Raw genomic sequence first — 24,287 nt, 5'->3', positions numbered from 1 at the left:
TTTTACATGGACAGTAAAGCCTTATACACATAAGTGCCTGAGGTTGTAAAAACGTATTGTGGGTATATTTCTGCACCCAGGATACACAGCTGCTGCGTACAGCTGAGCATAGTAATGAATGCCTGTATGCAACCGCACACGGATTTACATCACTACTCCCATAAGTCTGCGCATGCGCACAGCCAGACACAGACAGTTTCATGAATAGTAAATGACCTCGCACCAGTGAACTGTGTTATATACTAAATAAGCTGCTCCCCAAAAGCTGTAGGTGATCTACTGTGCAAAGTTGAATGATGTTAGTAGGGAGCGCTGTGAATAAACTTGTATTAAGACCATCATATGGAATGAAAATATACAATATATAAACAATGTCTAAAAGGAAAAGTCCATATTCTTCAGTAAAGTGTCCAAAATATTGCAAAGTATCCAGCCAATATATCCATTTAGTTTCATTCTGGGATACCGCCACGTTTTAAGTGGGTACACCTCCACATCATTGGAGAGGCACCCACTTAAAACGGGCGGTATCCCAGAATGAAACTAGATGGATATATTGGCTGGATACTTTGCAACCAGCTGGTATGAACATTGACTTAGATTTAAATTGTTTTTAATTTGCCAGGACACAGGCACAAATAAATATAAGCAGGCAATTGTATGTTTTATCTTTTTTATTAATAAAAAGCAGTATTGCGCTATTGGTCCCTCCTGTTTTCTCATCCTCTATGGTTTACTGTGGTGGAGAGGAGAGTACACCCTGATTCAACGCCAGGCTGCAAGATTGTCTAACAAGCGATTTCAGACCTTCTTTTTAGTTAAAGTCATGACTGTCTGGTGAGCAGGTCTTTTTATCTGAGCACATTGGGTGTGATTTGGATGTCTTTAAAAGCGGTGGAAGATTTCTACACAAATTGGTTGAACATATCACAATTTATTTGGACACTTTACTGACAGACAATTTCATACAGGAAAAAAAAACCCTATGAAATGTTTCAACGCTTCCCTTTTCTACTTATCATCTATTTGTCACTGTATCCAGAAAATAGGAACTTCTGAATACAAAGCATATTGAATCCTGGCTTCTGTAGCAGGAGAGATAGCTAGGAGGAATCATCTTGCAACTCAAGCCAATAAGAATAACTGGGGTTGATTTACTAAAACTGGAGAGTACAAAATCTGGTGACGCTGTGCATAGAAACCAATCAGTTTCTAACTTCAGCGTGCACAACTAAGCTTTGACGACAAAAAAACCCAATGCCGATTGGTTTCTATGCACAGCTGCACCAGATTTTGCACTCTCCAGTCTTAGTAAATCAACCCCAAATGTGTGATTCTAGTACTAGAGTACATAGAGACGGTAGGGTGGACAGAGCACACACAGAAGAGTAGGGTAGGTAAAGAACAGACACTATGGATGTTCAGCATCCTGCAACGCACAGATACAGTAGTATGGGTAGCAAAGAACCCCCCCCATATAATGGATGTTCATGATCTTAGACTACACAGAGATGGGAAATGGGAACAGAGCATGCATGCGTGCGCGCACACACACACACACAATTGGTGTTCATGGTCCAGGGCAGGGTTTCTCAACCTTTTTTCAGTCAAGCCACTCCTTAAAATTATACACAATCTTGAGGCACGCAATTTGAAAAGGTAAAAAAAGGAAAATATTTTTACATAATCTAGCAGCATCCACAAACTTTAGAGGCGATTCATTTTTACAAAGCAATATACCTTTCCAAACTGGTACAGAGTTGTATTGTAGCATTTCTCTTCTCCCTCAGTTTCTCCATCATTCAGCTAAGGTAACCCAGGTACTGAGGGAGAGGTGCAGGAAAGAGGCAAACAAGACTTTTTCAGGACGGCAACTGGCCCACATGGTGCCAAAGGTTGTAATGCTGCACAAAAAACACCTGTGGGCTTGTGTACCAAAAACAAAAAAGACAGGCATGATCCACTCATCAGCGTGTTGACAAATTTTGGGCAATTTTTAGGCATTTGGATTCTGAAAAAATCAGAAGGCACCCTGGTTGAAAAAGGTTGGTTCGGAGTACATAGAGACAGGTAATGGGAATCACAGAGCGCGTGCACGCGCACACACACACACAACTGGTGTTTATGGCCCTGGAGTACACAGACACAGTAGGTGGGTGTGTGGGTGTTTATGGCCCTGGAGTACACAGACAGTAGGTGGGTGTGTGGGTGTTTATGGCCCTGGAGTACACAGACAGTAGGTGGGTGTGTGGGTGTTTATGGCCCTGGAGTACACAGACAGTAGGTGGGTATGTGGGTGTTTATGGCCCTGGAGTACACAGACACAGTAGGTGGGTATGTGGTTGTTTATGGCCCTGGAGTACACAGACACAGTAGGTGGGTGTGTGGGTGTTTATGGCCCTGGAGTACACAGACAGTAGGTGGGTGTGTGGGTGTTTATGGCCCTGGAGTACACAGACAGTAGGTGGGTGTGTGGGTGTTTATGGCCCTGGAGTACACAGACAGTAGGTGGGTGTGTGGGTGTTTATGGTCCTGGAGTGGACAGACACAGTAGTGTAGGTATCAACTGATCTTCAGAATGCTTAAACAGCAGCAGCATCTGATGGTATGCAGCCACTGTTTTGCCAACAATTATACACTCAACTCCTTCAAACATTCAATAGAAGGATCTTGGGCCACCCACGGAGCAAAGCCAGACAAAATTTGAACAGTGTATGGCCAGCTTAAGTCTTTTTAATGTCCCCAAAACATAAACATCCAACAGGCATCAGATAAACTGCCTGGTTATAGTGATAGCAAAATACTAACCAGGGTCACATGGCGGGTCTTCTGGTATTTCCACATCCAGCATTAGGTCATCCTCTTCCAGGTCACAGGTCTCTATATTATTGAGGATGTCCTGTAAATAAATACAATGTATCAGTGTCAAACCTGAAATAACTGCAGGCACCAAGAGGTTAATTATGAGAATACACAGCTTCAGAAACTTGAATCAACTCTTCCACACCGACTTGTCCAAATCAGTAAGGCCCCTCTTCACATGGGGCGGACCCACCGGACGGAATCTGCCAGCTCAGCGGGGGAGCGCTCCATTGATATTTGCTGAGCTGGCGGATAAAAGGTCCATCTCTGCTCAATGTGCAGGGACGTACCTGTCAGAGCCCCGCTGTCCTCTATGGGAGATCGGATGAAAACAAATCCGCTTGTCCGTTTTCATCAGATTCCATCCTCTGGACAGGTGGCGGACGTGTCGCCATCCGTCTGTTTTCAGCGGATCTTGACGCATCGGATGGCAGGTGGGTGTCAGCGGACATCCCTGGTGACATCCGCCTGCCCATAGAAGTCAATGGGTGGCCCGCTCAGATCCGCCTGAAAAACAGACAGGCGGATCCGAGCAGGCTGATCGTGTGGAAGGGGCCTAATGGGCTCAATACACGTGGGAGGGAGCAGGCCACAGCTCTATGTTAAGAACTGAAAAGTTATCTGTATAATTGAACACCTTGAGTTTTAGGCCCCATTCACACTTGCGATTAGGCCGTTAGCGATTACATGAGGGAGGTCCAGCAGGGGTTCCCGGTGATTAGCTGCAGGCAGAAGCCTAATTATAAGCAATAGGAGGCTGACAGATCCCACAGCTAATCACAGCCACTCGCATGTAATTGCTCATGGAGCAACTGCCTGCAATAATCAGCCTTGGACACAGACTCGATTGGCTCCCACATATAAAAATCGCTAACGACCCATTTCACAAATGTGAATGTTGTGTTGGGGCTCCAATTGTGGAGAAGGGGCAAACAGTCTCCCGTTGAAATCTAAGCAGCTCAAAGAGTACTAAAAATACGTAAAATGTCAAACGGAGTATAGTAAACACCAATGCAGACTAAACAGAATAAAGTAACACATTTCTCCCATTTGCAGTAGGCAAAATTACTGATCAATTTGTTTTCACTACAGTGGAAATATTACACGTTACAAATGAAAAACCAGATGAGATTGAGCACTAATAAAATAAATGTTTCTCACAGGCATTTTACACACACTTACATAACAATTTCAGTAGCTGTTTGTACAGCTCATCAGAATTTATTTGAACTGAATCACTCTAAAGTAGACACACTGCAGCAAATCATTAAGGACTTCATCTAACTAGCCGGTTTTGCAATTGGTTCTGACTTTGTACAATAGTCTCTTTTATGCACCCAAGGTTCTATATAATGGAACAAGACAGGCAATTGTCTTTTTACTTCCCGTCAAGAAATACAATTGCGGAGACTGAGAAATTGGAAGGTACATTTTGTCACTGTTCACATTTCACATTCAAGTTCTTGGAAATCAGTAAAACAACCTGCACAAAGATCCAGGCACAGATTTACAGAATACAAACCACCAAAACCAGATGGTTTTACAACATAAAATGTTTTTCTCCTTGAACTTTTCGATTGAGCTGTGAAAGGACAGGACCTCCAACAGATCATTATTGCCATCTGTGACCTCGCTGGGTCAGATCTATCCTCATTTCCTTTGTGCTCACTGAGAATATCAGGAGAAAGTCTCCAATAAGGGCACAAACAAAAGTAAAACCATCATTGATTAGTAGGGAAGGTTTAGAGCAGGGATCTCAAACTGGCGGCCCTCCAGCTGTTGCGAAACTACAAGTCCCATGAGGCATTGCAAGGCTGACAGTTACAAGCATGACTCCCACAGGCAGAGGCATGATGGGACTTGTAGTTTCACAACAGCTGGAGGGCCGCCAGTTTGAGAACCCTGGTTTAGAGCCTCTAAAAGCTGGTCATACACTGATCAAAATTCATCTGGTTCAGCAGGTACTGAACAAATTTCAGTGTGTGTCTATCCACGCTCAACAAAAGTCGGTTGTTTAAAGAGGAGGAAAACTTCCATCAATAAATTGTATATTCTATAATAAGGCTTACCTATAGGTAGTGTAAATATCTCCTAAACATGAAGAAATCAGGCAAATAAATGGGGTGTGTGGTGCTACCTAATAGCCAAGGGCCCACAGGTGTATATAGGGGGAGTAAGAGGACTGCACCATAGGTATAAAGGCCTCACCGGCGCACATCTCCTAAGACCCCAGCCTAGGATAAAATTTCAATACCTCTTATATAGGTATTCCTGTGAGGTGTGTATAGGTGTGATGATAGAAGACATACACCCTATAAAACGTGAACTGCAGTGCAGGTAGGCCCCCAATGTGGTGACTACAAAGCACGATCTAAAAGTACCTAGTATTTGTATATGTGCAAACCTGTAAAGTACATGAGTGGCATGTACATCCTAGCAACTACATACCACAATTGTGTGACAAGTGATACACACAGTGCAACAAATAAAAGTGATAACCGTAATAATATTGCATCCAGCTACCAATAATGAAAAATAAAAAATATTTTTACCTCCTTATGTGTTCAGACTAACACATGAACACATGAGGAGAAGAGGTTTAATAAGGATCACGCCCAATCCACCTGGAGTCAGAGGAATGCTTTGGGAATAGTCACAGCATATACCGTGGTGAACTGATCGCATGGATTATATCCACATGCATATTACCCCTGTTGGGGTGATTGGATCCGATGAATAGGGACCCTAAGGGTCGGTTCACACATGGGCAACACGACTTTAGCGCGACTTTGTACCGCGACTTCAACGCGGCTTCAGCGCGACTTTAGCGCGACTTCAGCGCGACTTCGGCAAATTACGAGGCGACTTGAAGTCGCCTCCATGACAGGCGACTTTGCCTGTGGCCAATCACCTCTCTGGGAGGGAGGGGGGGAGGGAGGGGTTTTCTCTGCAAAGTCGCTTGACTTTACAGAGAGATCCGACTTGCAGGCGACTTACATTGAGTTGAATGGGTACAAGTCGCCTACAAGTCGGATAGAAGTAGTACAGGAACCTTTTCTGAAGTCGGAGCGACTTCAGTAGTGTCAATTAAGACGCTCCCATTGCCTACCATGTTAATCTAAATACAAAGCGACTTGGGGCGACTTGAGGGCGTACAAGTCGGATCCCAAGTCGCCCCAGTGTGAACCGACCCTTAAGGGGGAGCACAAAAGTCACCTGAAGACATTGCGAGCACTCAAGTCACCTATAGGCTTCTGCTATATACCTGAGCATTACATATATGAACTATTATTTACTCATCTATATGAGGACTGATACCTTATCATGTATACGGGCGTATATATGCCTTTGAAGTGTGGTTTAACCCTTTCGGACTGCTATATGCCCATAATTTGGTTATCATACCTGTGACCCTCTGATACATTTTTCTTGGATGTGTTTCACTTGTTTATATTTTTTTTTTTTTTTTTCCATTATTGGTAGCTGGATGCAATATTATTACGATCACTTTTATTTGTTGCACTGTGTGTATCAATTGTCAAGCAATTGTGGTATGTAGTTGCTAGGATGTATATGTCACTCATTTACTTTACAGGTTTGCACATATACAGATACTAGGTACTTTTAGATAGTGCTTTGTAGTTACCACATTAGGGGCCTACCTGCACTGCAGTTCATTTACACGTTTTATAGGGTGTATGTCTTCTATCATCACACCTATACGCACCTCACAGCAATACCTATATAAGAGGTATTGACATTTTATCCTAGGCTGGGGTCTCAGGAGATGTGCGCCGGTGAGGCCTTTATACCTATGGTGCAGTCCTCTTACTCCCCCTATATACACCTGTGGGCCCTTGGCTATTAGGTAGCACCACACACCCCATTTATTTGCCTGTTTTCTTCATCAATTAAAGTTCCCCTAGGGGAGGCAGCGACCTTTCTCTCCTACCCTCATCCCAAGCGCGGTTGATTTCTTTATAACGCGAATATCTCCTAAACATGCACCATTTAGGAGATATTTACTGTACATGCAGCCACAGACACTGGCACATACGTTCTGAAGGAATGGCCACCCGTGCCGTTCCTTCAGAGTCCTGAGCCGTGACCTACGGCGCACACGCGCGGAAGTGACATCATCACAGCTCCAGCCAGTCACAGAGCCAGAGTCTGCGAATCCGGAAGCAAGACAGGTGAAGGTGGAAGTGGCCTCCAATGATTGATGACATTGCATCGCTGGAAGGCTTCCTTTTTAGGTACGTTTCACATAATGTGCTAGTGTGCAATGTACACCAGCACATTATGCCTCAACATTGCAGGTAAGAAAAAAAAAAAAAAAAAGTCCAGCGGACTTTGGCAAAGGAACGCAATGAAAAATGTTTCCTTTATCAGTGGCTGCACAAGTGCACCCATGGAAAGCAGCTCTCCGTGGGGGTACTGGAAGGAGGAGGAGCCAGGAGCACAGCCAGGGGACCCCAGAAAAGGAGAATCGGGGCCACTCTGTGCAAAACCCTTGCACAGAGCAGGTAAGTATAACATGTTTGTTATTTTAAGAAAATAAAAAACAAACCTTTACAATCACTTTAAGTTCTCTACTGCCTTCTTACTATGGCCATACACACAGATTTTTTTTTTTCACAGCCTGTGACCTGGACGGATGGACACTTCTGCTGCAGCCATTGCATTCTAACAGCATGCACTACCAGCTGTCAAAATAACTGAACAGTGTCCGTATCTGACTGGATGAAGATGTTCAGCTAACAATTTTTCGCAGGATGTTGGGCGGAGGTGCCAACTGGGCCACACAAACAGAAAATTCCCTCCATGTATGGCCATCTTAAATTGATTGTAAAGGTAAAAATAAAAAATAACTAACAAACATGTTATACTTACCTGCTCTGTGCAGTGGTTTTGCACAGAGCAGCCCAGATCCTCCTCTACTCAGGTCCTCCAATGGCACTCCTGGCTCCTCCCCCCTGTCATTTACACCCATAGCAAGCCACTTGCTATAGTAGCACTCATGCAGGCTCACTCCTGAGTCACACTGTGTGTGTCCATTGACAAATACAGTGCAGGTCGCTCCCTCCTTACTGGCTATGATTGACAGCAGCAGGAGCCAATGGCTCCCACTGCTGCCTTTGAGCCAGCGTGGTGATACAAGAGCATCAATGCTACTCTTGTGCACAGCACTTGATTGACACTGGGTTCAGGCAAGTATGGGGGGGGGGGGGGGGGTGCTGAACCCAGAAGGTCTTTTAATTTAATGCATAGAATGAATTAGAGTAATAAAAAAAATCTGCCTTTATATCCACTTTAAAGGGGTTGTAAAGGTAATTTTTTTTTTTATTTAAAATAACAAACATATCATACTTACCTTCACTGTGCAGCTCGTTCTGCACAGAGTGGCCCCGAACCTGGTCTTCTGGGGTCCCTCGGCGGCTGTTTCAGCTCCTCCCCGCAAGCATTTACCACCTTAATGCGAGCTCCCTCGCATGGTGGTGAGTGCTTGCGGGCGCGCTCCCGTGATACAGCCGGCGGCTATAGCCGCTCGCTGTATCACTCGGCCCCGCCCCCCGGCGCGCCGCGTCATCGGATGTGATTGACAGCAGCGCGAGCCAATGGCTGCGCTGCTTTCAATCCATCCACTGCAGCCAATCAGCGACCAGGCTGAGCTGCAATGAGGACGAGCAGCGAAGATTCGAGGCGTCAGGTAAGTAAAACGGGGGGGGCTGGGGGCGGCGGTACTGTCAAAAGTTTTTTCACCTTAATGCATAGAATGCATTAAGGTGAAAAAATTTTTATCTTTACAACCCCTTTAAGTCCTCATTCGGCAGGCTTCCCTTTCTGTATGGTCACTGGGATAGAATTGGAGGGCAAGTTTGTCCACTGGGGACAAAAAAGGCAAATACAAATATACAATTTAGACAGAGGTTCCAGCCCTTTTCTTACTCTATCCAAAGCCAATGGAAAAAAAAATCTGACTATAGTGGGTTTTTTTAGACCAGTAGATAGGACTTTTAAATAAAACAGATATATATATCTATATCTATATCTCTCTCTCTCTCTATATATATATATATATCTCATATATATCTATATCTCTCTATATCTATCTATCTATATGACTTTTTACAAAAAAGTTACCTGTCAACTGCCACATGATAGGAATGATTCCCCATGATATTTCATGACAATATGACAGTGAATGATAGAACAATGGTTGTAAAAAATGAAAGGAAAAAAAAAACAAAAACTCCAAATATCTGAAACCTGGCTGAATAGAAATATGAAAGAGGGAAAGCTTGCCATCAGATTATTTCACACAACCTGCCATAATCCACCCAAAATGAAACAATCCATCATCAGTAGAGAAAAGGCTGTGTTTGTAAGGCTCAGGACTAAGTTTTCAACTAGATATTACCTCCGTCACCATTTAGAAAATGGAGTGGGTAGCAGCCTTGCGTGTACTTTGTTCAAAAATGAACAGTTTCCAACATTTTTCAGTGCAATGTTCTACTTTATAGAAATATACACTTTACACATATACACAAATCCAGTCAGTTGTAACTGCTGGGTGTAATGTAAAAACACATGCTTATGGTTGTCCTCCACATGTCACATTATGGGTTACATGATTTGTATGAAACAGACCATACAATTGACTGTTTAGCAAGGCATTCGTTTAATAAATGGTGACAATGCCTGTGATATTTTATTACTTTAGGTGAAAAGTTTCAGCCTGTTACGGTGGCTGGATTATCACAGTGACATTCTACAATAGACGAGGAAAGTGGAAAGATATTGCTGGACCGGTAGGTGTATTTTACTGTTATGGTTATCCTAATGTATGATTGTTGGTGTAAATGATCTGGTTCCTGGGCAGGCGGCTTCTACACCCCAGAGGATCTCCACAGTGTCCTTGACTTGGCTTGCAGATTAGGCCTGTGCTTTCAACTCACGCTGGAATACATACCATTGTAGTTCCGGTTCACTACTGGTTTGTTCGCTTGGTTGCCAGTCAAGCCATGATAAGTGGGGCATGTAGACCCCTAAAATGCGTTGGCTACTTCTTGAATTGTACCCTGACCTTTAATGGAATAAAGTTATATCCGGACCTCTCGGCAGTAGTGTGGCGCTTAAATTTCAACCCTTCTTACATTATACTACAATGCTACAATAGTCAGCAGTAACATATGACCACAATGGAGCTCACCTGCAAATCCCTTCACATTCTAGTTACTGCATCCGCCTAACCTCCCTTTCTGCCCACACCTCCAGTGTTTCTCCCTCCAGCATTATACATTTGCCTTCCAACTGCCCTGCACACTACCCTCACCACCTCTGTATCTACTTCCACTGCATTTCTTATCCTTCTCCGATTGTGACACACATACACACAAACACACACACACACACCTCCTGACCTCTCCAGCCACCATCATTACACCAGCTCCTATTTGAGATTTGTAAGTAAAAAATTTGGGTTTTTTCTTCCCCTTGGAAACCCCCAGATCTGTTAGGCTCGGTTCACACTGGGGCGACTTGTCAGGCGACCTAGTCGCCTGACAAGTCGCCTCCCGTTCTGTGCTATGGAACCGTTCTAATTGGAGCGACACAAGTCGCTCCGACTTAGAAAAAGGTTCCTGTATTACTTTGGGGGCGACTTGGGGCGACTTGCATAGACTTCTATGCAGAAGTCGTCTCGCAAGTCGCCCCGCAGTCGTTTGCAGGTCGCCTCGCTGAGGCGACCTGCAAGTCGTGCCGCCCATGTGTGAACCGAGCCTTAATGTGAAATATGTCAACATCCATATTCTTTTTTGGTGAACATAGTTCCAGTTTTCTTCTATAAAAAGAAAATGAAAGTCCATGGTTTAAATCCCCACTAACAACATAGCCCACAAATGGGAAGGCCGGGAGACAATACTTTTGTCTATCTATACATTCTCCTATATATGGCATCATCTTCGCGTGCTATAACATAATCACCATGGCTACTAAAACGGTCAACCGATGACCCCCTTTTTTTTGGGGGGTGGGAGGGGGGGGGGGGTGTTGTGGAATGCTTTGTAAAATCTACATAAAAACAAAAATGCAATGATTTGCAAATCTCATAACCCAAATCCTATTCACAATAGAAGACAGATAACATATCAAATACTTAAACTAAGAAAATTGATTATTTTAAGGAAAAAAAAAACAATTTTGAAATTGATGGCAGCAACATATCTTAAAACAGTTGGGACAGGCTGATGTTTACCATGATGTAGCCTTTTTTAAGAACATTCTGTAAACCCCTGGAAACAGAGAAGACCGATTGCTGAAGTTATGGGAGAGGAATGTCTTGCCTGATCTAGGATTCTAACTGCTCAACAGTCCTGGGTCATTTTTGTCAAATTGTTTGTTTCAAGATGTGACAATTATTTTCAGTTGGTGAAAAGTCTGGACTGCAGGCAGGCCAGTTAAGCACCCGGACTCTTCTACCATAAAGCCATGCTTTGTTATAGATGCAGCATGCGGCATTGTCCTGAAGTATGCAAGGCCTTCCCTGAAAATGACATTGTCTGGATGGGAGCATACGTTGCTCTAAAATCTGGACATATCTTTCAGCATTGATGGTGCCTTTCCAGAAGTGTAAGCTGCCCATTCCATATGCTCTAATGCACCCCCATACCTTCAGAGATGCAGGCTTTTGAACTGAGCACTAATAACAAGCCAGAAGGTCCCTCTCCTCTTTATTCCAGAGGACATGGCACCTATGGTTGCCAAGAAGAATGTCAAACTTCAATTTGTCTGATAAGAGAACAGTTTTCCACTTTGTAACAGACCATCCTAAATTCGTTTTGGCCCAGAGAAGAGGGCAGAATTTCTGGATCATGTTCACATATGGCTTCTTTGCATGACAGAGCTTTATCCTGCATTTTTGGGTGCCACGGTGAACAGTGTTCACAGTGATTTGTGGAAGAAATCCTAAACCCATGCAGTGATGTCTATCACAGAATCATGTCTGTTTTTAATGCAATGCTGAGTGAGGGCTCAAAGATCCTGGGCATCCAATATATATTTATAGCCTTGTCCTCCGTGCACATACATTTCTTCAGATTTTCTAAATCTTTTGATATTATGTACTGTAGATGATGAGATATTTAAGTCTTTGCAATTTTACATTAAGGAACATTATTCTTAAATTAAATAGCACAGTGCCCTGGTGGTGTATCTGTGATGCAAAGTGCCGCAGCATCATCAGTGAACCTCCACAAGGCCGGTTACATGGAGGAAAAGAATTGGTCCTTAGTTAATTACCAATGGTGGTCAAAGTGCGTGACTAGATCACCCCCGACAGTAGCCCCATGAGACATTCCAGGCACAATTCACTTTGCAAGTGGGCATATCTCCAAAAGGGTCTTCATGGGGTGGGTCCGTTGCCAGTAGACAACACTGCTGGACCTGAATATCACACTGTAGTGTAACTTAACACACTGCACCATGAGTTAAAGGTGAGCAACCACAGAGGATCCAGTGCCTGAAGCAACTTTACAAGCCAGCCCAGCAACTACATGCAGACAAGGCCAATATACAGTGACGCAAAGCTCAGCTGAAGAGTAAGCCCATCCATAAAGCTGATAAAGGAGAGCCAAGGTGGCCGTGGAGCAACTAGGAATCTTGATAGAAGAATCTCTGAGCAAAATGCCCACAGTTGTGGAGTGGTTGCAGGTAAGCGTCCATGTGTTTTTTTTTCCACCCCACCCCTCCCATCTGCAGGGGACAGGAAACATCTGAGGAGTACTAAAAGAGCCTGGAAAAAAAAAAAAAAAAGTCCTTTTCCGTTTCCTGTTCTTTGGCAGGTCAGCATTGATATCTCTCAGGTGTGCTGTATTGGGGGGAAAAAAATGAAAAAGGGAAAAAATATAGTCTAGCTATACAAAGTGACATACGGACATAGTTTTCATTTATCGTTTTTTGTTTTTTTTAATAAATACCTGAAAATTACCAATTAAACCTGTCTTAGCTTTGTGTATAGACATTTTCTCAGAACAATCAGCATGTCAGATTCTATTGATGCATACTTTTGATTACATGACAATGACAATAATTGAAGAAAGCTACTTTGTAGGTGTTGAACAAAAGTGAAAAAAACAAAACAAAAAAATCAATCAATCAATCAAACCAGAGCAGAAAATGAAAGACAAAAAAAAAAAAAAAAATTTGAGTGAATATTTTAACACACAAACAAAAAACTTGCACAATTCTCACAGAAAATATAAAAGCAAAATCAAGCTGCTAGACTCAATAATTCAACTCAAAAAACTTTGTTCAGATTACAGCTCATTACTGCTTTGTACCCAGACTACATTAAAAGGTGTTACTGCACTACCAATCCGATTTTTATTATAACTGCCTGTGTTATGGAGGGGGATGCAGATACCCGTCTAAGACAGGTATTTGCACCCACTTCCGGCATAGACTCCCACGGGAGTCTATGCCTCTTCCCGTCCCCACCACGCTGTCTGCTGGGACACACACGTGTCCCAGAGACAGCGGGGACCAGTTAGGAAGCGCAGTGCGACTCAAGCATGCGCAGTAGGGAACCGGGAAGTGAAGCCGCAGCGCTTCACTTCATGATTCCCTTACAGAGAATGGCGGCGGCAGCACTTGAGGACCGAGGGACGATTCGGTCTCGGGTGCCGACATCGCTGGACCCTGGGACAGGTGAGTGTCCTTATTTTAAAAGTCAGCAGCTGCAGTATTTGTAGCTGCTGACTTTTAATATTTTCTTTTTGCGGGACCCCCACTTTAAGCTAGAAGGTGTGGTTTTTGTTATGGCAGCTTTGCTTTCAGAATTGTGCTAGCCCATGAAAACACATACATAGTTACATACAGGTCCATCTCATAACATTAGAATATCATCCAAAAAATATAAAATGTATTTCAGTAATTTAATTCAAAAAGTGAAACTCATATTTTATATAGATGCGTTACACACAGTGACAGGGGAACCATGTCATTTGGTGGTGTTGGTGCACTGTGCTTTATCAAGTCCAGCTGACCAGCTTGATGGAGATGCCGATTTCATTTTCCAGCAGGAGACTTGGCATCTGCCCACACTGCCAAAAGTACCAATACCTGGTTTAATGATCATGGTATCACTGTGCTTGATTGGCCAGCAAACTCGCCTGACCTAAACCCCGTAGAGAATCAGTGGGGTATTGTCAAGAGGAAGATGAGACCTCAGACCCAACAATGTAGATGAGCTGAAGGCCGCTATCAAAGCAACTTGGGCTTCTATAACACCTCAGCAGTGCCACAGGCTGATCGCCTCCATGCCACGCCGCATTGATGGAGTAATTCATGCAAAAGGAGCCCCGACCAAGTATTGAGTGCATATAATACTGTACGTGGACGCACTTTTCAGTAAGCCAAAACTTCTATGTTAAAAACCCTTTTTTTTTATTGGTCTTATGTAATATTCTAATTTTCTGAGATACTGAATTTTGGAGTTTTTACTAGCTATAAGCCATAATCATCAAAATTAAAAGAAACATGCTTGAAATATATCACTCTGTGTGTATATCTATATAAAAACATATGAGTTTCACTTTTTAAATTGAATTACTGAAATAAATTAACTTTTTGATGATATTCTAATTTTATGAGATGCACCTGTATATTTGGTATTTTGGAAACGGTCTAGACAAGTTAAAGTTTATATACGGCTTAATAAATAAATAAATAAATAAATCAGTACAACCCTGCAATACAAATGCAATTCCACATGTTTTACCTCTTCAAAAACAATGCAAGTACAAAGAAATACACATTGATCTTCCAGTGTGCACCTAATACCCATTTGAGCTGACAACACTGCCTCTGCTATACTAAAATCCCAAGCAGTGTTGTCTGCCCTGGAAAACAGAACATGAGCCCCTCCGCTCATTTCCATAACATAAGGAAGGCCTCAAGAAGGAACTAGAACACTGTATGGACACACTGGATTTATGGACATTTGAAATGTTTTCAGTAAATACAGCATTTTACAGAATCAAAAACATTGAAAAATATGCATGTAGTGGAGATGTACTGAATATGCCCAATTTAACCCACATATACACTTATGCTTTAAGATCCCTTTCACACTGAGGCGCTTTAGCGCTAAAAATAGCGCCTGCATAGCGCCTGTAAAGAGCCTCTCCTGTCTTGCTAAAAATAGCGGCGCTTTACCGCCGACGCACCCACCGCCCCAGTGTGAAAGGGGCCTAAAGAGTCACTAAACTCTGGTTTTAAAAGAAGAAAAAAAAATCTACAGAAGTATGTATTCTTAAAGTGGTATTAAACCCAACAACAAAAATGTAATATGCATTCTAATTCTGGTGGCTGCATTTGTTTTCTTTTTTTCCTCTGTTGTCATCTGGTGAACTGGGCCAGTAAGACACTTACTGTATTAAGGTGCCTACCCTCTGGGTGAATGAGCAACAGAGACACATTTGGACAGCAGCATTGATAATCTGGGGTGAAGAGAATGATAGATGGACTAGCAGGTTTAAATACACTAAAATTTGAAGCAGCCAAAATTCAGCTAACACTTTTTAGGAAGTTACAGCAACAATTTCTATCTGGGATACAGATTTTACATAATTAAAGCTGACCATTGTAAGCTCAATCCTCCATCTGCAGGACTGCTTGTTCTGTCAAAAAAACAACATATTTACTGGCTGGATCACCAGGCGAAAATAGAAGAAAGAAAGCCTTAAAAAACAAACAAAAAAAAAACAAAAAACAAATGCAGCCACCACATCTAAGAATTGGGAAGCTGCAGTATATTAAATGTTTGCTTTTGGGTTAAAACTGCTGTAATTTTAAAAGTACCTTCGATTCCCCTTAGCCTTTTGAAAATCTCTAAATTTCTTTTTTGCTACTGTGATCTGACTTCCTGTAAGAAGGTGGCTGTAGGTAGGAATGTAGCCACTCTCTCTTGCTTATGAGATAAACTATGGACCATGGATCTGTAGTGTGTATAGAGCAGTGGTCATCAACCCTGTCCTCAGGGCCCACTAACAGGCCAGGTTTTATGTATTACCTTGGGGAGATGCAGACTAGAATACTGCAATCACTGAGCAGCAAATGATATCACCTGTAATGTATTTCAGTTATCTTGAAAACCTGGCCTGTTAGTGGACCCTGAGGACAGGGTTGATGACCACTGGTATAGAGCATTGCACACGACCGCAGCTAACCTGCACGGCTTGTTCCAAAAAAAAAAAAAAAAAAAAAAGGAAGTGGGGGGAAAAGGAGAGGTTGAAGAAGAGGTCCAAAAAAGCGCAAAAAAGCAAAAAGCACTGTGCCTTCTAACTGGTACGGCTGCAGAGGAAGGAGGAGGGATAGCCTTCCCCCGAAAGGTGCCAAATGTGGCACTGGAGGGGGGGGACAGATAAGTGGAACTCCGCTTTAAGGAACTCACTGGTGAGATTACAAGGAAGCGTAACTAAAAACACAGTAAAACACTGAATAAAAAATAGATTGCAGGGTCATTAGGTAATAGATGCTTATGGGTTGTTTTTTTGAGAAGATACTGTTTACAGTGTCACTTTAACTACATTTTTTATTAAAGGAAAGACAGGTACTCAGCATGTCATGTCAGGTATTAAAGCCAAACTCTGGGCAAAACATGAACCTCCACCCCCTGTAGCTGCAGTCTGATGTTACAGTGCAGAGTGTTCTCCCCCTCTTCTGTCATTAGATGTCATTGCCTTTGTGACATAGACACTTCGTTTTTGGCTATCCAGGGACAGGGTCCCTTTAGGATCTAGAAGAGGAGTCCCATCAGCACAAGGGAGTTGTCGGGGACCAGCCAGCATGGGCACTGTGTGGAAAGAGGTGAATGGAGGGCACGTGATCAACCGCTTACATCAAAAAATATTTGGTTTAATCATGTGTAAAGGAATACAAACAAATAGATAAAACCATCTGAATAATACAAATAATACTTTCATATAAACAGGTAACAAAATATACACTGAAGGGTTTAAAATGGGGATATGCCCATGTAGAGGCAGATGTTTAAAAAAGGCTGACGCGTTTCGAGGGTGACCTCTTATTCAGAGGCTGAGAGAACGGGAACAAAGTCTGTGTGAGCCAGTAGGCTGACATGTGTACATGGGGAGGAGTGGTTAGTAGGAGGGTATGTCCTGTGATGTATAGTCACTTATTCTGAGCTCCATATTAGTCCACGTCCAAAACGTTTTGCAATGGTATAGTTGAAAAGTTATAAGTATTTCTTTTGCGGCGATGCAGGACTGTTGGATATGCCTGTTTCCAAAGGTGTACAGGGGAGAGCTGTAGCCTGCACATGCCCCTGGGGGCAGGGGACCACGTGATCTGTAGAGTAGAAAGATGTAGGGCGTGTCCTGGGATAGTGTCAGAGCCGCAGATGCATAGGTGTGCAATATCTATATCTGAGGCAACTATACTTTGCCTCATGATAAGGAAAAAAAAAAAAAAAACTAAGTGCAAGAGATGGGCTTTAGCATGGTATGACATTGCCAATAAAATCCTCCACGCTAGCAAAGCTAATGAAGCCATCTCGAGAAAAACAAAACTAACATGCAGCATCAGCACTAACCAGCTGCTGCATTTGGGCAACAGATGAACAATTCTGTAATATAATCTTTCAGCATAAGGCCATAAATGGGAAATGGAGGATCTTGGCTGTAATTAACCTGGATAGGTCATGGCTGACAGTAGCATTTATCTAAAGTGTAATAATAATGCTCATGTTGAATAGCTGTGAATATACCAACATGACCACTAGAGGGCAGATAACTACAACAAATACATACATCCACACTTAGAATAGAGGAATAAAGCACATAAAGGGCAATGATGGATTTATTCACCGTGATAAAGAACCTTGAGTCTTCTCTGTAGCAATACAGGAATATGAATTGTGACCCATGTAAAAACAAAGGGATAGGTTTATGTGAATTTGCAGCTTATTTTACATTCTTCAACAATACAAAGGCCATCCTGTGTTTTCATCAGAATACAATACAGTTTAAATACAAAATCAAGCTACAAAAAAAATTTACATTTCCTTGTACGCAGAAAGACCAAAAAGTGCCCGAAGGGGACACAGTGCTAGAAAACAACATATCCAGACATCAGGGAGCAGATAACAGACACACATATACAAAATACAACCTACCTCTGTCCAGTCTGTAGCACTTCCATTATAAGTGAGGATAAAGTCAATCATCTGATCAGTAGCCCACGCTATCAAAGCTTGCTCTATATTATTTCATTAGATGTATTTGGTTGCTGGAATCATCAAGGCATAACCTTTACCAGTCACACACTTCTAGCTATGGAGCAATGTAGGAAAGTAGGCCATGGCAGACCATCTCTGATTATTTAAGGATATCTTACCAAACATAAAGCTGACTTAGGAGGAGGGGTTGGGGGCTTCACAGACCATCTGATAACCAGATGTCAATCTCATGTCCATTTGTAATGTGATACTAGATGACGGAATCTTACACAAACACCACATGGAGGTTAATGGAGGCAAATAGAGCAGATATTCTTAAAATATAACAATGGCCAGACAGTCTCCTACAACTATTAAAGTATACAGTGTAAAAAACAAAACAAAAAAAACACGAAGACCAGGACCACACATCTGCGATGCACTTGTGTGATGCATTAACGTTTTGCACAAAGACAACCTATTCATTTGGATGGGCTGCCTAATAAACAAAAAAAAAAAGATGTACTATTTTACTGTAAAGTATTGCACCACAACGTATGGTACTGCATTACCGTTTGTTGTAATGCCAGTACAGTGGCAAGGTATGTTAAGGTACCATTAAAAATGACAGCTACCACAGTACACCAATTTGCAAAACACACTACAGCAGCACAACATTGTAAACCCGGCTTTAACCTTGGAACCAATTGTATCTAGAGCAAACATGTTCCATAGTTCAGGTTTTTATGTTTTTTTTCCATTATATTACGATTCAGAATGTGAGATCAGTAAACAACTGAAAATAGGTTGAGGTTAAAGTGGTTCTAAATGCTGAAGGTTATTTACCTAAATGCATTGTCTGTATCAGGCCGGGTTTACACTGGTACAACATGACAGTCGTACGACTGTGGATCCGACTTTGCTGCGAATTGAAGTCCGACATCAGTCCGACTTCAGTGAATGGGGATCCGACTTTGATCTTGACAATGCAGGCACTTTGTGTCCGATATGAATCTTTAGGGGGAACTCCACGCCAAAAAAAAAAAAAAACACACGGCATGGGTTCCCCCTCCAAGACCATACCAGGCCCTTGGGGGTCCCCCCCAAAATTCATGCCAGACCCTTATCCATGCACACAGCCCGGCAGGTCAGGAAAGAGGATGGGGATGAACGAGCGCCACCCCCCCCACCCCCCAGAACCGTACCAGGCCGCATGCCCTCAACATGGGGGGGTGGGTGCTTTGGAGAAGACCAAGACTGGCATGCCGATAAAGTTCATGTGCGTGTAAAGGCAGGTGTCCCAATACTTTTGTTAATGACTTTTTTACTCTCAGTATCTTTTAAAAGTCAAAATTACACAAACTTTTTTTTTTTTACAACCATAACATGATTGAAGCTGTTAAAGTATAACTAAAGGCAAAACTTTTTTTAATTTCAATTTGGATAGAGTAAGGGTGGTGTATACCCCATGTCAATTTTTTTGTTGCCATCTGTGCCCCATTGGGCAGATTTCCCTTCCCCGCCATAGCTAAAACAGGAAGTGAGAGGAAATCCCTTCAAAGTGCGGGGATCCCAGTGTGTCACCAGAACTAGTGTCCCCACTGGAAGATTTCCCCTCTGTTCAGATGTCCACTTTAGGGAGAAAAAAAAATTTGAATTTACATGTCCTGAATGAAGTGTTAGTAGGAAATATAATAATCATTGCATGTAATGGTCTTTTTATGAGCTTCTTATTTTCTGCCATGAGCATATACTAGACTTACTCATAATTAACTTTTAATTATAATGTGCTGTTGGAGCTAAACAAGTTTCCATAGCATTTATTAGCAAGCTTCCAATGTACAGATTCACCTAAAGCAGAGCTAAAATCCACGGGTACCTCTGCTCCAGCAGTATGGTGGTAACATCTTTGTAGAGAAGGGCTACCCCAGAGATTTAGTCCAAGACGCTTTCCTTTCACACACCAGTAAGTCACCAAAGAATAAAGATAATTATGCCAAAGAAACGGAAAATACGGCTAGATTCGTATCTACTTTTAATACTAAACGCAGGACTATTTCAAAAATTACCCCTAATCATTATAATATTTTAAATGTGTCGATGGGCTTTTACTCACATAAGAACAGCTTCTCTTCCCATACATGTCTATAGGAATTGCAAAAGGATATTAAAGGATAAGTTCCCATTTGAATATGTTACACAAGTAACCTGTTATGAAATCCCCTTTTAATGACTGAGCTCCAGTGCACCTGTATGGGAGTTGCATCATTTCCTGGCAGCCAATCAAGAAGGCCAAAGATGTTACCACCATACTGCTGGAGCAGAGGTACCCGTGGATTTTAGCTCTGCTTTAGGTGAATCCATACATAGGAAGCTTGCTAATAAATGCTATGGAAACTTGTTTAGCTCCAACAGCACATTATAATTAAAAGGTAATTATGAGTAAGCCTATAGAGTCTAGTCTATGCTCATGGTAGAAAATAAGAAGCTCATAAAAAGACCATTACATGCAATGATAATTATAATCCGTATAAACACTTCATACAGGAAACTTCAATTCAAAGGTTTTTTTTTTCTCCCTAAAGTCAAATAAAACATGTTTTTCCAGTTTACAATTATCGCCGAATGTGAAAGTAAAAGAAAATATCAAATTTTGGGTTGACATCTGAACAGAGGGGAAATCTTCCAATGGGGACACTAGTTCTGGTGACACACTGGGATCCCCGCACTTTGGAGGAATTTCCTCACACTTCCTGTTTTATCTATGGTGAAGGGAAATCTCCCCAATGGGACACAGATGGCAACAAAAAAAAAAATGACATGGGGTATACACCACCCTTAGGCCCCATGTACACAGGACGCTGCCAAACACACGGAGGCAGTTGGACGCTTTTTTCAACTGCCTCTGAACTCATTCAATGTTATCCTATGTGACCATGTACACAGTCTTTTTTACTGACGTTTTTTTGCAATTGCGTTTAACAGCATTTCTTTGGAAGCAAAAAAATGGGTTCAGACGCAGATTTCCACATTTCAGTTACCAAACGCGGCTAAACACGGTACCGGCGTTTAGCCACGTTTGCGTTTATAAGCGTGCCCTATTTTTTTTACATTAAAAATCTAAAAAATTGTGGCAAATGATGACAAACCGTTAACATGTTTTAAAAATTGTAATTGCTTGCAATGATTCATAGACCATTTATATACTCTAATGAGCCCTTGATCCAATCCAATGCACCACTAGCATTGCTGTTATCCGAAGTATAATTGGAATTTGACCCATATGTTGTTACATTTGAACAAGCAACTTGTGGCAGGTGACATGGCAAGTGGACAATGCACAACTTGTGCCAGGTGACGTGGCAAGTGGACAATGCACAACTTGTGGCAGGTGACATGGCAAGTGGACAATCTACAACTTGTGGGTGGCAAGTGGACAATCCACAACTTGTGGCAGGTGACGTGGCAAGTAGAAAAATCCACAACTTGTGGCAGGTGACGTGTTAAGTGGACAATGCACAACTTGTGCCAGGTGACGTGGCAAGTGGACAATGCACAACTTGTGCCAGGTGATGTGGCAAGTGGACAATGCACAACTTGTGCCAGGTGATGTGGCAAGTGGACAATGCACAACTTGTGGCAAGTGGACAATCCACAACTTGTGGCAGGTGACGTGGCTAGTGGACAATGCACAACTTGTGCCAGGTGATGTGGCAAGTGGACAATGCACAACTTGTGGCAAGTGGACAATGCACAACTTGTGGCAGGTGACGTGGCAAGTGGACAATCCACAACTTGTGGCAGGTGACGTGGCAAGTGGACAATCCACAACTTGTGGCAGGTGACGTGGCAAGTGGACAATCCACAACTTGTGGCAGGTGACGTGGCAAGTGGACAATCCACAACTTGTGGCAGGTGACGTGGCAAGTGGACAATCCACAACTTGTGGCAGGTGACGTGGCAAGTGGACAATCCACAACTTGTGGCAGGTGACGTGGCAAGTGGACAATCCACAACTTGTGGCAGGTGACGTGGCAAGTGGACAATGCACAACTTGTGCCAGGTGATGTGGCAAGTGGACAATGCACAACTTGTGGCAAGTGGACAATCCACAACTTGTGGCAGGTGACGTGGCAAGTGGACAATCCACAACTTGTGGCAGGTGACGTGGCAAGTGGACAATCCACAACTTGTGGCAGGTGACGTGGCAAGTGGACAATCCACAACTTGTGGCAGGTGACGTGGCAAGTGGACAATCCACAACTTGTGGCAGGTGACGTGGCAAGTGGACAATGCACAACTTGTGCCAGGTGATGTGGCAAGTGGACAATGCATAACTTGTGGCAGGTGACGTGGCAAGTGGACAATGCACAACTTGTGACAGGTGACATGGCAAGTGGACAATGCACAACTTGTGGCAGGTGACGTGGCAAGTGGACAATCCACAACTTGTGGCAGGTGACGTGGCAAGTGGACAATCCACAACTTGTGGCAGGTGATGTGGCAAGTGGACAATGCACAACTTGTGACAGGTGACGTGGCAAGTGGACAATCCACAACTTATGGCAGGTGACTCTGGACCTCTCACGCAATTTTTTACGTCGTTCTAGCCTCATCAAGAGCAATGTCAGGAGCATTTCTTATTATTGGATCCATTGCAAAAAAAAAAAAAACACGGAAATAGAGGCAAATACAAGTAGACAACTGCTCTCTTTGCTGCTGCTACTCACTCTGGTGAAAATAGCAGAAATAGTTAACTAACAATGTTTTTTGAGCTTATGGAGGGCCTTAAATGAGGTAATCTTAATAAATGCTTCTAGACGCAAACGCGGCATGCAAACACGGCTAAGCGGACGTTTTAAACGCTGGTCTCAAGGTGTCAAAAAAATTTGTTCAGAGGACTTTGCCTCAGCGTCCCGTGTACATGGGGCCTTACTCTATCCAAATTGAAATTAAAAAAGGTTTTGCATTTTGTTATACTTTAACATCTTCAATCATGTTATGGTTGTAAAAAAAATAGTTTGTGTAATTTTACTTTTAAAAGACACTGAGAGTAAAAAAGTAACTATTGAATATATGATACACTATATTAACAACAGTATTGGGACACCTGCCTTTACATGCACGTAGGGTTCAAAATTGAGTTGGCCCACCCTTTGCAGCTATAACAGCTTCAACTCTTATGGGAAGGCCGTCCACAAGGTTTAGGCCCCTTTCACACTGGGGCGGTGGGGGCGTCGGCGGTACAACAGTGCTATTTTTAGCGCTGCTGTACCGTCGTTCTTGCAGCGGTATTCGGCCGCTAGCGGTGCGGTTTTAACCCCCCGCTGGCGGCCGAAAAAGGGTTAAAAACCTCGTACAGCACGGCTATAGCCGCGGTATTACCGCGGTATAGCCGCGCTGTCCCATTGATTTCAATGGGCAGGATCGGTGAATACACCACTCCTTCCCCGCTCCAAAGAAGCGGTTTGCAGGACTTTTTTCACCGTCCTGCCACCGCACCGCTTCAGTGTGAAAGCCCTCGGGCTTTCACACTGAACAAACAGCGGAGGCTGTTTAGGGGCGGTTTTCAGGCGGTATTTTTAGCGCAATACCGTCTGAAAACCGCCCTAGTGTGAAAGGGGTCTTAGGAGTGTGTCTATGGGAATGTGCATTTGTGAGGTCAGGCACTGATGTTGGACGAGAAGGCCTTGCTTTGTGCACTGATCCAAATCATTTGGTGAAGGGGGGATTATGGTGTGGGGTTGTTTTTCATGGTTTGGGCTTGGCCCCTTAGTTCCAGTGAAGGGAACTCTTAAGGCGTTAGCATACCAAGACATTTTGGACAATTTTATGCTTCCAACTTTGTGGGAACAGTTTGGTGATGACCCCTTCCTGTTCAAACATGACTGCGTACCAGTGCACAAAGCAAGGTCCATAAAAACATGGATGGGAGAGTTTGGAGTGGAGGAACTTGACTGGTCTGCACAGAGTCCTGACCTCAACCCGATAGAACACCTTTGGGATGAATTAGAGCGAAGAATGCGAGCCAGGTCTTCTCGTCCAACATCAGTGCCTGGCATCACAAATGTGCTTCTGGAAAAATGGTCAAACACTCCCATAGACACACTCATAAACCTTGTGGACAGCCTTCCCAGAAGAGTTGAAGCTATTATAGCTGCAAAGGGTGGGCCAACTCAATATTGAA

The 24,287-nt window shown here is 43.0% G+C and overlaps 1 protein-coding gene across 4 annotated transcripts in view; it reads right to left on the bottom strand.

The window, feature by feature from the left end:
• Positions 1-24,287, bottom strand: part of CCSER2 (coiled-coil serine rich protein 2) — a 213,732-nt gene that overhangs the window by 83,087 nt on the left and 106,358 nt on the right. For all 4 annotated transcript variants that reach the window (XM_073596718.1, XM_073596719.1, XM_073596716.1 and 1 more), the window contains exon 5: positions 2,809-2,899. In XM_073596718.1, the coding sequence (XP_073452819.1) occupies positions 2,809-2,899 (91 nt within the window). The remainder of the gene's footprint in view (positions 1-2,808; positions 2,900-24,287) is intronic.

Source organism: Aquarana catesbeiana, linkage group LG08 (assembly GCF_042186555.1).
Source record: "Aquarana catesbeiana isolate 2022-GZ linkage group LG08, ASM4218655v1, whole genome shotgun sequence".
NCBI classification, from domain to species: Eukaryota; Metazoa; Chordata; class Amphibia; order Anura; family Ranidae; genus Aquarana; species Aquarana catesbeiana.
Note: the sequence above shows the minus strand (reverse complement) of the source record. Positions and strands in the feature narration are given on the sequence as shown.